The following is a 12,917-nucleotide window of genomic DNA, read 5'->3' as shown; positions in this document are numbered from 1 at the left end:
TCGGTTGTTTGAAATGTGAGCTCTGTGCAGTGTGATGCATTTCTAAAATGAGGGAATATTAAAACTATGACATCCAGTCTATGAGCATGATTTGGAGATCACAGAGTTCTTGAGAGATGTCAAATATTAGACAGAGACATGAAAATTGCCCATGAGAGCCAAGTCAGAGGGGTACGAATTTGGTCAACTTGGGACTTGCTAGGTCAAGTTGGAACAACACTCCACGGCCATGAGGCCTGGCAGCGAGGGAACTCCTTCTGGGCTTCAGGGCCCACTTCAGAAATCAGGCTGAATGCACGCTGCCGTTTGCTGGTGAGACTCTGAGAACACGGAGTGACACAATCACATCGATGAAGATCCATCCTCAATGAGCCTTTACTAGACAAACAGGCTGCATCCACTACCAGACTCCCAACTGTGAGAATGAATCACACCACGTGCAGTCTCAGTCTCCTTGTTGTCTCAGTGCGATGCTGGGCATGCATGGACAGCGGCCTAAGTGATGTCAAACATGGCATGAAGCCGACATTGGCCGCAGGATCCCGAACTGGCGGTGGAAACGTATACATCTTCCATCTGTGCGGTACACTGCTGTTAATACCATGATCGGGCCATAAGTTGACTTGGATAACAATCACTCCACACAAAAGGATTTGCATCTGTTGTTTGTCCTGCAGAGTGGAGATGGGTTTGTGTGTATGTACACAGCGAGCAGTTATGAGGTCGACTGCAGTTCAGATAGCTAAATGGAATCCAAACAAAAGGTCACATTTCACTCTAATGACTCTTAGTGCAGGGCAAAGAAAAGCCCTCGCACTGACACAGAGAACGACAGAAAAGTGTTCCGTGAGAGCACTAATACTCTTTGAGCCTCACGCCTTCAAACACACGTCCTCACGCTTTGCCCTACAACATAACACTCCCACACACAACGGCAGCTTAGCAAATCCCAAGGAGCAAAGGTAGGAAACTACTTGTGCATAGGCCGAATGGGAAAAGGACAAATAACAATTTCAAATCGTCAAAGGAAATAACAACAGACCCTCCAAAAATACCTCAAGATCCGTCTTTATAAATAAACAATAATATAGTGCTGTGTACTGTAGAGGTCATGTGTCCCGGTTCAGGAAGTTGAGGAGGGAAATGCAGATAAGAGATCATTAGGTCTCTGGATGATTAAACCAGAATCACAGGCTCTTATCACACCAAATAACAGCATCTAACAGCGTGGCTTGCAATTACTAGATGCTTTTCATGCTGATGCTGTTCAGTGATTATGTTGAATTCCCCCTATGGTGACTAGGAGGCATAAATCTTTGCAACTTTGAAGATTAATATTGGCCTATACTTTGATGAAAATGTCCCCTGATTCACAGGCCACTTCAAAAAAAGACAATTAGAGCCAATTTTAAACTCTGCCTGTGGCGCATCTGGACAGCCAATCCCCCTGGAGGACATAGAGACCCCATTTTGCAGTACATAAAGGGAATGCACCTGTTCACACCTCATGCCAACAGGTTGATTAGTGTGTGAATTGCTGGTTAGCGAAGCCTGAGGGTCAATATTCTCAGGCCGGTCTTCCTGATAGGCGAACTGGTGCGGTTTAACAGCCCTCTTCACACCAGCACGCTCTTCCCTCTCCTCCATTTATCTCTTTCCTTTTCCTGCTGGGAGGTTTTGTCTTGCATGAAGCAATGATGCTTTGACTATGAGGGAGGATTTCCTCAAGGCTACAGTAGCTTCTTCCACACACACAATTAGCCTGGTAATCACTCAAGAGCTTGCTTGGACACAAAAACATGTTTGGCTTTCATGCCTGGGAGTGTCCTTCACTTGTTTATTTTCTAAGTGCAACACGAATAGCAACAACAAAAAGACAATGACAGAAAAATCCTTCTTTAAATGGAAATTCATCTGATTAAATCCACAATATGTAATTTTCTGCCACTAGGGGGTCTCTCAATCAAAACAGCAACCAAAGACAGAGTTTGGTGGCGTCGTGAAGTCGCGTGGGATCATGGGATTGTTGTCTTCATCTTCTTTCCGTGGAGCCAATTATTCACAGATGTCGTCTCCTTTTCAAAACAAATACATCAGGTGATTAAAACTGGTAAGAATTATACATTTTCACATCAGTGTTTCTACTGTCCTGCTTGGCATAGCATGGACATCCCAGTTGTGCTCCGAGTTGCCACTAATGCTTGCTCAGGTTGTTTCTCTGTTTACTTCAGATCCATACGTTCAAGAGGTTTGTACTGGGAGCTGAATTATCTACAAAGGCCACGTCTTGGCCAAAACAAATGGACACAGTGAGTAAAACCGTTAAAATTGAAGTGGCTTCAAGCTAAAAATCTGTGTTTCTCCAATGCTGCTCGGTATTCTGCTCAGCTTCTTTCTCTGATACGTTCATATCCACATGTCTTGTGACTGAAATCTGGTTCAAATCTATAGTTAAGAAGATCAAGATCAAGTGTTTTGTAAAAATGTGCCTTAAACTGTAAACAATGACATAAAATGAGCAAAAGGAAGCCATTACAGGCAAACAAACAAATCATTAATTCAAATTACTTACTAAGATGTTGGAAACAGTTGGGATAATGTAAGAACCCAACTCAACTAAATATATATCACACTGTCTAGTCACTTGCAAACATTTATATGGAAATGTTGCTCATGATACTTTTTGTATGTAGCAGGATATGACATCATTCGGCTACAGTGACAGATGCTTACGACCTCTGCCGACTCTCCATGTGTCAAAGGAGGAGCTGGTCTGTTGGGATCAATATGAACCATTGAAGGGGATGGTCTGGGTTTTAACGCACCCTGCCTGGTGGGAGGGAGGTATGTGCGGCTGTCTCTTGGCACACGGGCACACAGACAGCCGTTACACACACAGCCTCAGGTCACCTCAACTTGATTTACGCACCTGAGCAGGAGCCTTTTAAAAACCTGTCTTGTTGAGCCATAAATGACATGCATGCTTAAATGACGTCATGATAACACTGTCCACCTCATGTCTTTTCAGTCCCTTTTACTTAAGTGCAGTGTCACCTGCAAGCAGCACGACATGGTGTCAGTGACCAAAGGGTGTTGTTGGTTGAGTTGTAAGGGTAGAAGAGTGCTGACATGGCTGTGTTTTGTCAACAGTATAGCAAGAGGGCGCCTGGAAAGTTCCACAACTCAATCAGAAAAGCAACCATAATATCAGGGTGTCTGGATTTATCTTAATGTCAGCTGAAGGTTTGTAGGTTTAAAGTCTTTAAAACCAGACCTCCATATCAGATTTTACTCCCGTAGGTAATTTAGAACATATGTTTAAAGGTTGCAGAGGCTCTGAGACATTTTAATAATATTAATTTACTTCTCCATATTGTCAAAACATGGCGTCATATGTCAAAGCCATTTACTGCAGACATACATCATATGTTCTCCTCAACACTAATCCAACATTTGATCCTTTGCACAAGCATATTAATAATAATAATAATAGATTTAATTTGTTAGCGCTTTTACAGGTGCTCAAAGACGCTTTACATATATAGAGAAGATAAAATAAAAATAAAATAAAGGAACAACAAATAAATATTGAGTGTTTACTGGAAATGTGGGTGACACACATATTTTATTAAGTTTTGCCTGAAACTATTTAAGTGAGTAGAGGTATATTTTGTGTATCTGAAGGGAGTATTAGGGTGACACAGGGCAGCTTGGATATGTGAGAGAAGGAAACTACCCCTCGCCTTTCTAATTGCTGCAGCAGCAGGGGATTTTTCCTCCGAGGGCGACATGCTCAGATGCCTCCGATCCATTGGCAGCGCACATCAAAAGCCCCATTGATTGGCTGGACAGATTGGGGCGTAGAGATCAAATGCGCTGTAAAGAAGTGCTAAACTGCTCTGCACTAAACAGAGCAGATTTCTAGACTAAAAGGGGGCCATCTGTTAGCACTGTAGCTAATTTCCTAAAGCATTCACCCAGATTGTTGATACTATTGGAACAGTGGCCAGAGATGGTCCAAATCAGAACCAAGCACATGGAGGGTCAATGAGAAGGTGGTCTGCCCAGCCTGAGTGCATCTAAGGAAAAACACAATATATATTTCTTTTTTTTTAAAATACCATCAGTATCGTGACTAGTGTTCAGAATGCCGTGTGACTTTTTATTTGCGTCATCAGGTTTTCTGTTTTACTGTCCATTGCAAATGAACAGTAAACATGTATTGGCATTTATCAGAGGACAATTTAATTAAAAAAGTACTTTGATGTCTTTTTTTTATGGGGGAATGTTCTTCATGTGTTTTGGCAATAAATAAGTATAATCTGTTGGTATGACTGATGTGTTTTGTGTCAGTTGCTTTACACATGTGAAAAATAGCAGGAATGAAGTGAGCCAAAACAGAACACTGCTGACTGGATTACATTACATTACATTACATTGCATTTAGCTGACGCTTTTATCCAAAGCGACTTACAATAAGTACATTCGACCAGGAAGACACAACCTTGAAGAAAACAGAATCGTATAAGTACATCAGGTTTCATAGAGCCAAACGTTTCAAGTGCTACTCAACTGGCTTTAGATAAGCCAGTCCTTTATTTATATATATGGATGAAATTATTAGGTTTTTAAGTAATGATATTTTAAACATCTTGTTTAATTTATGAGCGCTATTCAGAGGGCAAGCCTTCCTGGGAACAAACATTTGTGTGCCAAAGAACCAAACAATTGCATCAGGCGCTTTCTCATAAATAACAACTTGCCTTATTAGTCCAAAGGAACTTTCCTACCTCTTCGTTTTCCAATCAAAATGTTATTTTTAGGTTTTGGATGCCAGCTGAATAGCCATACAACAATCAGAAGTCAGCTTTACATAACACTGTCACGAAGAAAAATGATGTTCCATACAAGGCCGAGATGGATCTGTGGTGGGCCGGTGTCTGTTTCCAAAGCTGTGTTTATTCTAGAGCAACACAGCAGAAAAGAGCCTGTTGGAGTATTGTTTGCATTGGCCACGAGGAAAAAACCCATACAGCTAAAATGTGCTATTATTATATGCCATAATTGATGTCTATTTATATACACAAAAATGAAAAAGATAAAATCAGGAGATTAATATGTAAATATTAGGAAAGCCTGATGAGTGCATCACCCGATAAGGCATTTCTCTATTTGTTACCTAGAAGATCCGATCCGAGCATCGCTGCTTGTTTAGTTCAGTCCAAAGCTGTACAAGGAGTTGTAACCTGAGCTACAGTTAGGAAACCTTAACCGTGGCCCATCAAATATTAAAGTGTATGGATGTTTTGACATGTATCAAGGGAGGGCAGAGGCACCCTTGCACTATACACTTGTCTCTACAAAAGAGATTGATGGGGCTCTAGAGTCCATGGCAGCCATATAAACTATAGTGAGATCCCTCATAGATAAATGCATTAAAGTCATATTATACACATAGCAGGAATATGGGATTCAAATCCTGTACAGGGCTGCATTGGTCCTCCACAGGATCTGTGTCAATGGTGGGAACGGCAAATGCTTCAATACAGCAGAATGCGAGATGTCCGGGCCTCTTACTCACACTGCTCCACACTCAATAGTCCATTGTCTCTGCCCTAAAGTGGAACCTCAAACCTATAAGTCAAAGGTGGGGGGGATATAGAAATGAAGTCATCTCTGCAGGAGAGCTGTTCAGCCAGACACCTTCATGGCCAGGGAACAGTCCCTAAATCCTGTTCCCTCACTGTAAATCCTCCCAGACAAGCTGGCCTGATGCAGGGGTGATAAAGGTAACAATGCCTGTGCCCAGCAGGAGTTTACATGTGATAGAAAAATGTACATGACATTTCAATTTATTTTCTCAACAACGTTTATATACTGTTCAGTTCATTTTTCTCTTTGAACAATTATATGTACACATGAAGGCAGAGGGGAGGTTTTTTCAACCGCTTCAAGTGGATGTTAGTTCAACAAACATTGTTGCTACATGTAGGATACAATCTTCACTTTAATTTATACAAATGTGCTTTCAATTGAGGGCATTATTGCTGGTGGTGCTAAATGAAGTGCCTGCACAGCTGGGTGCTTGCACTTGTTATGGTATTTTTATTAAGCATAATAAACGAGGTAAAACATACGGGCTGCTCTCTCTTCCTCTCCTTCTATATGCAGCACAGATGTGCCTGTATACAGTATGCCTGTGTTTGTTTCTAACCTCTAATACACGTTACAAATGATAACTCTCCAAATATTTGTTTTAATCCAAATATTTAAAACATTAAATCAAATGTAATTATGGTATGTAAGACTGTTCTGTAAATATTTCCAAAGAAACATTGCACATGCACATGTAGGCTAAATGTGAAGCCTTATTGGACCTCCAATTTTTCATCATATACGCACAGATTTTTTGCAGAACGCGGGTTTCTCCGCTGATTTATGAGTGTATTTGCAACAAGAATTTATGATCACACAGCTGAGGAGTTATCTCCCGCTCCTTCCTCTCTATCTAAAATAAACACAAGAAACAACAGAGGAAGCTGCGGCCACACTCCTAAAAGACAGTGCAATCATTAATCCCGAAAATAAAATCCTCTTTGAAGTTAACAGAGTAAACTAAACGTGAATTTCACAAACGTGTTGACCAGAGGTTTTATAATATATTAAAACATAATTATAAACAATTATTTTATAGTTTTGTTTTGCAATTCACTGCATTTATTTATATATTTACTGGATAAACAATCTTCATGCAAAGCGAATAAAAAAGCTTTTTTTTTTCTAGAAACGGTGAGAAAATATCTGCGAAATTACTATGAATGATGATAATCCAAGCAAGGGGAGATGAGAGGGGGCGGTGTTTAGTGACTGACAGTGTGAGTAGTGGCACCACTCTGCGGTATATAAACTGGGTTGGATGTCAAACATCCCTCACTGGGAGTCACTATGCGCTGATGCTCCGCCACATGCACGCATCACTGTTGGCAATACAAGCCTCGCATCAGCACAGCAGACTCAAACCACATCTGACCGGCACGATGGATGGTCCACAGAAAGACCGCAGACAGTCTCATTTGTGGATATTGACGTTACTGACAATTGTCTAACATCTAGCACTGGATAACGCGGTCTCTTCCAACTTCTTCTTCTTCTGGTTACGGATTGCTGAGCTGGATCTTGTTCTACGGGCTTTTGAAGAAGGATTTTATTTATTCTAATCTGTATTTGTCATCACGCCATCACCACTTGGAATAGGACCGTTTTTGTTGGAGGACAAACAGATTTTTTAAGGATACGCACATCAAACTCTAAAGAATGGCCGTTTGGTTCACCGCTGTCCTTACAATAGTTGTAACATTATTCACTCAGGTAGACTGTTGTTTTTATTTATCTTTGCAAATTGGGAAACAAATATTTAAGAATGAAAGGTTGCATTGTGTGGTTGTGCTCACTTCTTGTATCCTTTTAGGTTCTGGGATCAGGTGTGTTCGAGTTAGATCTCCATCACTTTCAGAATACTAAAGGTTTGCTGGCAAATGGACTTAGTTGCAGCATGACTGGCTGCACGACTTATTTCAGGGTTTGTTTGAAGAACTTCCAGACGGTGGTGTCTCCTGGAGACTGTATATTTGGCAAAGCCACCACACCTGTTCTGGGCACCGACTCCTTCAGCATCCAGCAAGACGCCAGGTTGCGTCTGCCGCTCAACTTCACCTGGCCGGTAAGAGCCCATGTCCTGCCTTGTGGACTACTAACTTTCAATAAAGGGAACATCTTTAAACACCAAATATAACGTGATTTTCGTTATGAATTGCATCCATTTAAAAATCCTTCATAATGACATCTAAATATATAGTTTGGGGAAATGTATTAAAATGATATGTTATCAGGCTGTGTTATTATCTACAACAAATAAACGCCAAACTACTTTCTGCACCATTGATTATGTCTTCCATGTATATTTTAAATGTCATAGAAAGTAATTTTAATTGTCAAACGCATGCAGTTGAAGCCAATTGTTTAAGATTCAATGTTAAATTGGTTACTGCATATGTGCACTGCGCGTAAAGAATAGAGGACTACCACTAAATCATTCATTCTCATATAATTTCATAATGTTGGAACCCAATTACATCAGTATTTAACTGAAACATTCAATAGCTATGAAAATATGTCTTATTGTTTATAATCGATTATTTTGGTGACATCTATTTCCTCATGTGTCCCCACAGGGTGCTTTCTCGTTAGTTATTGAAGCCCGGTATTCTCCTGCAGCGGACCTTCCTGGAGGTGAGCAGACCCGCCTGTCCACCACTAGAGGGAGACATGCCCTGTTTAGCCTCAATTCCTTTTACCTACTGTATACCACATTTCATCAATAACCCTCAGTTAACATGCTGCCAAATACATCTGGCATTTCCAGCGTCATGTATTCGTGTGTGTTAGGATGCCTTATGAGTCACACGACAATTCTTCACAATCAAATCTCTCCAAACACAATTGCACTTCCCTTGTTTTATTTTTGGCGTGCATGGGAAAGTGTACAGGCTTGAGTGAGAATACGAAGCCCTGCCAAAAATCCCATGACAGCCTTTTCCTGGATTTTACACTTTTTTGTTTGTTAGGTCCTTCTTATAATGGTCACATGTGAGAGGAAAGGGACATTTCAGTGTGCAGATTGTATATTGTTTAATCTCTAAATGAAAAATAGTTTTTTCCACTACACAATAAACTGATGTTTATATGTCTGATGTTCTGTTCCTTGCAGATACCACCAAGCCTGAATTCTTGATTAGTTATTTTTCCATGAAAGGACATTTGGGAATAGGGCCTGAGTGGTCCCCGGATGTGAAGAAGGTGGCGCAGACGGAGCTAAGGTACTCATACCGGTTCATCTGCAATGAACATTACTACGGGGACACTTGTTCCAAAATATGCGCGCCGAGAGACGACCTTTTTGGCCACTACACCTGCAAGCCTGACGGGCAAATAGCCTGTCTACCGGGATGGAAGGGAGAATACTGCCAAGAACGTAAGCAAGAGTAAAGACACCATATGGACACTTTGTTTGTTTGTGATAAAAGGTCAGAAAGCACATTTTAGACGAGGATAACCTAAGCATTGCTACATGAGGGAGTCAAAATAAGTCTACTGGAGGAGACTTGTGTGAAAGCCACTTTAATAAAGATTTTTTTTCAGTTAATTAACCTTTTTTATTTTAATATTCCGCAAAATTCGACATCATTAATATAAAATGCAAAGTAACATGTTTCAGAATAATGGAGGTTTAATGTCTAAAAAATTACCCGTTACGTGATCACAGGTGTGTATTTTTGGTTGTGAGGCAGGCAGCCAAACATAGTCTGAGAGCAGCTTTAAGGTGACATTTGACGACAGAGAGCACTTTCTCTGTGGGCGCGTGCGGTTTAATCCAGGGCGGTGGTCGCCAAGCAGCGCGCGCCGGGGTTAATCGCGGCATTATCGCCCGCCACGCGCCACTAAATTGCGGGCTCTATTGTTGAAGCGGTGTAGGGCAGCAGCTGCAAACGGGGCTCGAACTGCCCACCGAAAACAATGGGGCAGCTGTCCTGCTTTTTTGTTATTGTTGAGAACAAGCATCTGCTGCTGCACTAACCAGCCTTTTAACACCGTAAAATCACAATAAGTTATTGACACATCACTAGTGTGTTGCATTGAACAGGGCAGGTAACAGGTTTTATTGCGAAAAGATCAAAACAATTCAAAAGTGGTGCAAGTCTAATTAAAACCTTGTCATGAAAGCCAATGAGAAACCTAAATATCTGCCTTTGTATTGTTTTTCTCAGCAATCTGTCTGGAAGGGTGCAACGAAAATAATGGAAACTGCACATTACCTGGAGAGTGCAAGTGAGTATTTGCTGATTTAGTTATTTATAACATTCTAATACAATGTTCATTTATGTTCATTGGAAGCAGAGGATTCACAAACTGCTCTATCACATTTTTAAACATTTGCAATAACTAAATAAGAGAATAAGTGAGCCATGAAATAATTTATGGTGCCTTTATTATGCAACAAAACTGTAACATGTATTTGATTTCTAGTATGTATCTCTTTGTCTTTCTGATTTAATTCGTCTTTAACATTATCTCTAGGATTATGATACAGTGGATAAAAAGATTAGTGTAAATATTGTATTTTTTCACTAGGCCTTCTCTCTGTCATGTCTTTGCTAGAAAGACAGTGAGACTATGAGGGCAGATTATGACTGATCATTTGTGTGCGAGCCAACAGTCACGTCTGTGTTTTATTTGTGAACAGATGCAGAGAGGGCTGGCAGGGACTCTTCTGTGATGTGTGTAAACTCCATCCATCCTGTAAACATGGTACCTGTAAAGAGCCGTGGCAGTGCACCTGCAAGGAGGGCTGGGGAGGAATCTTTTGTGACCAAGGTGTGTAACTGCCTCTTTGTTTTGTACATAAAAGAAGGCTGCCTCCAATGTGGTGCATCTATTTGGTTCCATTAGTAATTGTTCCACCTGTTTGTTTGTAGATCTGAACTACTGCACCCATCACAAACCCTGTGCCAACGGGGCCACATGCATGAACACGGGTCAGGGCAGCTTCACCTGCACCTGCATGCCCGGCTTCAACGGGGTTAACTGTGACTTGCAGGTCAGGGAGTGTGACAGCCAGCCCTGTCGCAACGGAGGCCACTGCCTGGTGAGTCCGGAAGTCTCTCTCTCTCCTTTCCCACAACACAGGCTTTCCTGTTTTTGTTTTTGCCTCACTCTATCTACTAGTCCAGGAGGATGCTATCGATTGTCAAGTCAGTAGATGACCCAGTTCACAGAGCTTGTACTGTAAATAGAACTCCAACTAAGGATAATGGGGTTCGTCAGGGCATTCGTGAACAGGATATGATAAAGAAAACATCTGACAGGGAGCTTTTTGATAAACTGTATATCTTTTTTTTTTTCCTGCAGGACTCTGAGAATGGCTATAGGTGTGAGTGTCCACAAGGGTTTGAAGGGACACACTGTGAGAACAGGAAACTGACCTGCGCAGATACACCCTGCTTTCACGAGGGCAAATGCAAAGAAAGGGACAATGGAAACACTTACATATGCGACTGTCCAGCAAGCTACACTGGGCTCAACTGTGAGAAGAAAGTGGATAAATGTACCTCCCTGCAATGCACCAATGGTAATACATCCTTCTCTTTACATGAAAAATAATTATTTCTGTATCTTTCTGCAAAGAGACAGGCTCATACTCACCTTCTCCGTCCGATCCTTTCGTATAGCACGTTTGCATGTGTTCATTAGTTTGAATAAGACGTCCACATATATCACCAAAGGAAACCATACCTAAATATTTCAACATAACGTTAATTAACTCAACCTTTAGCAGAAGATAAAGATAAATTGCTCGTAAGTTTGCTAATGTCAGCTAGCTATGCTAATATGGTAAGCAACGAACATTAGTGTTAGCTGAAATAATCAGTTTAGGTGTTTTGTATTATTTCCTCATTATGCTCACAATACGCCCAGATGCAGTTGCAGTTATCACGAAACATTAGGTTTTATTGTCAACATTGGACAATGTATTAAATATATGATACAATAGGCTTTCTTAATTATTAAATGTAAGCGTGATTGTAATGTTTACCTTATGTATTGATGAGAAAGAACGGCGTTATAAACACATGTGATTTTACCCCATGGGTTCCAATGGTGAGGTGGGCCTGAGCCTAGGGCTCTGCAGCAGAGTGCTATTGGTATATTTTTCTTAGAAATAATCTGAATATGAAGAATGCTTCTATAATACTTGTATATCTTTTCCATAGGTGGACACTGTGTGAACCACGGTAACCTCCAATTGTGCAGCTGCCGCTCAGGCTTCACAGGACTCCGCTGCGAGATCAACATCAATGAGTGTGCCCGGAGCCCGTGTGCAAACGGCTCCACCTGCATTGACGGCATCAACGGCTACACCTGCACCTGCGCCCCCGGGTACATAGGCCGCCACTGTGACAAGCTGACGGACAGCTGTGCCCTTCAACCCTGCCTGAACGGTGGCACCTGCACCACTGGAGCCAAAGGCCAGCCGACCTGTATCTGCCCCGCCCATCACAGCGGTCCCCAGTGCCAGTCCGACGAGGGGCCTTCCCCCAACACCCCCAGCCCCAACAAAGGCTGGGATTCTGGCAACAAGTTGACTTTGGCAGCCATCTGCTTGGGAGTGGTTCTGGTGGCTGTTCTGGTGCTTTTCTGCATGGTAGCAGTAGTCGTTCGTCATGTCAAGAGACATAAAAGCAGGAAGAAGCAGGACTCTGAGACCATGAACAATCTCTTCAAGGCTGACTTTCAGAAAGAGAACCTCGTCTCTATACCGGAGCTCAAGAACAACAACAAAAAGGTTGATGTGGAGTTGGACAGTACCAAGGAAAAGTTAAATCACAAACACATCAACCACTATCACCAGGACTATAAAACCTCCATGGGGTACAAGGATGAACTGTCCCTTCTGGACAAAGATGAAAACTGTGAAAAGAGAATAGAAGAAAAAAAAAATTTGAGTAGAATGTACAGGTGAGTCCACAGTAAGAGCTTTGTGATGTTGAATATATTGATACGAGGATCAGTTCAAGTCAAAATAAGACACTTTGTTTTTGTGCTCAGTAACTAACAAGATCTCTTTGCTCCGCAGGGAAAGACCAGAGTGTAAAATATCAACAATATGTTCTCCCAGAAATTCAATGTACCAGTCTGTCTTTTTGGAAGAGAAAAAACGAATGCATCATTGCAACTGAGGTATATTGTTTTTCCTTATATATCTGTATATCTTCAAAGCATAACCCTTATTATTTGCAAGTAATTGCATCTTCATGTGTGTTATTTCAGATGTTTATACTAAGCTGTATATCTTCTTATTT

At 41.4% G+C, this 12,917-nt stretch overlaps 1 protein-coding gene across 9 annotated transcripts in view; it reads left to right on the top strand.

Annotated features, from left to right (window-relative positions):
- The window catches only part of LOC117550191 (delta-like protein 4), a 35,622-nt gene that overhangs the window by 21,332 nt on the left and 1,373 nt on the right, over positions 1–12,917 (top strand). For 3 of the 9 annotated variants that reach the window (XM_034222550.1, XM_034222551.1, XM_034222549.1), the window contains 11 exons: positions 1,952–2,097; positions 2,232–2,309; positions 7,469–7,720; positions 8,232–8,289; positions 8,768–9,031; positions 9,825–9,885; positions 10,301–10,431; positions 10,533–10,702; positions 10,966–11,185; positions 11,829–12,573; positions 12,692–12,795. In XM_034222550.1, coding sequence (XP_034078441.1) covers positions 1,952–2,097; positions 2,232–2,309; positions 7,469–7,720; positions 8,232–8,289; positions 8,768–9,031; positions 9,825–9,885; positions 10,301–10,431; positions 10,533–10,702; positions 10,966–11,185; positions 11,829–12,573; positions 12,692–12,794 — 2,228 coding nt within the window. In that variant the 3' untranslated portion in view covers position 12,795. Of the gene's footprint in view, positions 1–1,951; positions 2,111–2,209; positions 2,310–6,784; positions 7,369–7,468; positions 7,721–8,231; positions 8,290–8,767; positions 9,032–9,824; positions 9,886–10,300; positions 10,432–10,532; positions 10,703–10,965; positions 11,186–11,828; positions 12,574–12,691; positions 12,796–12,917 lie in introns of those variants that run through there. The other 6 variants (XM_034222548.1, XM_034222553.1, XM_034222552.1 and 3 more) reach the window with 4 other exon arrangements.

This window comes from Gymnodraco acuticeps, unplaced genomic scaffold, assembly GCF_902827175.1.
Source record: "Gymnodraco acuticeps unplaced genomic scaffold, fGymAcu1.1, whole genome shotgun sequence".
NCBI lineage: Eukaryota > Metazoa > Chordata > Actinopteri > Perciformes > Bathydraconidae > Gymnodraco > Gymnodraco acuticeps.
The sequence above is the reverse complement of the archived record's forward strand: the minus strand, read 5'-3'. Positions and strand labels throughout refer to the sequence as shown.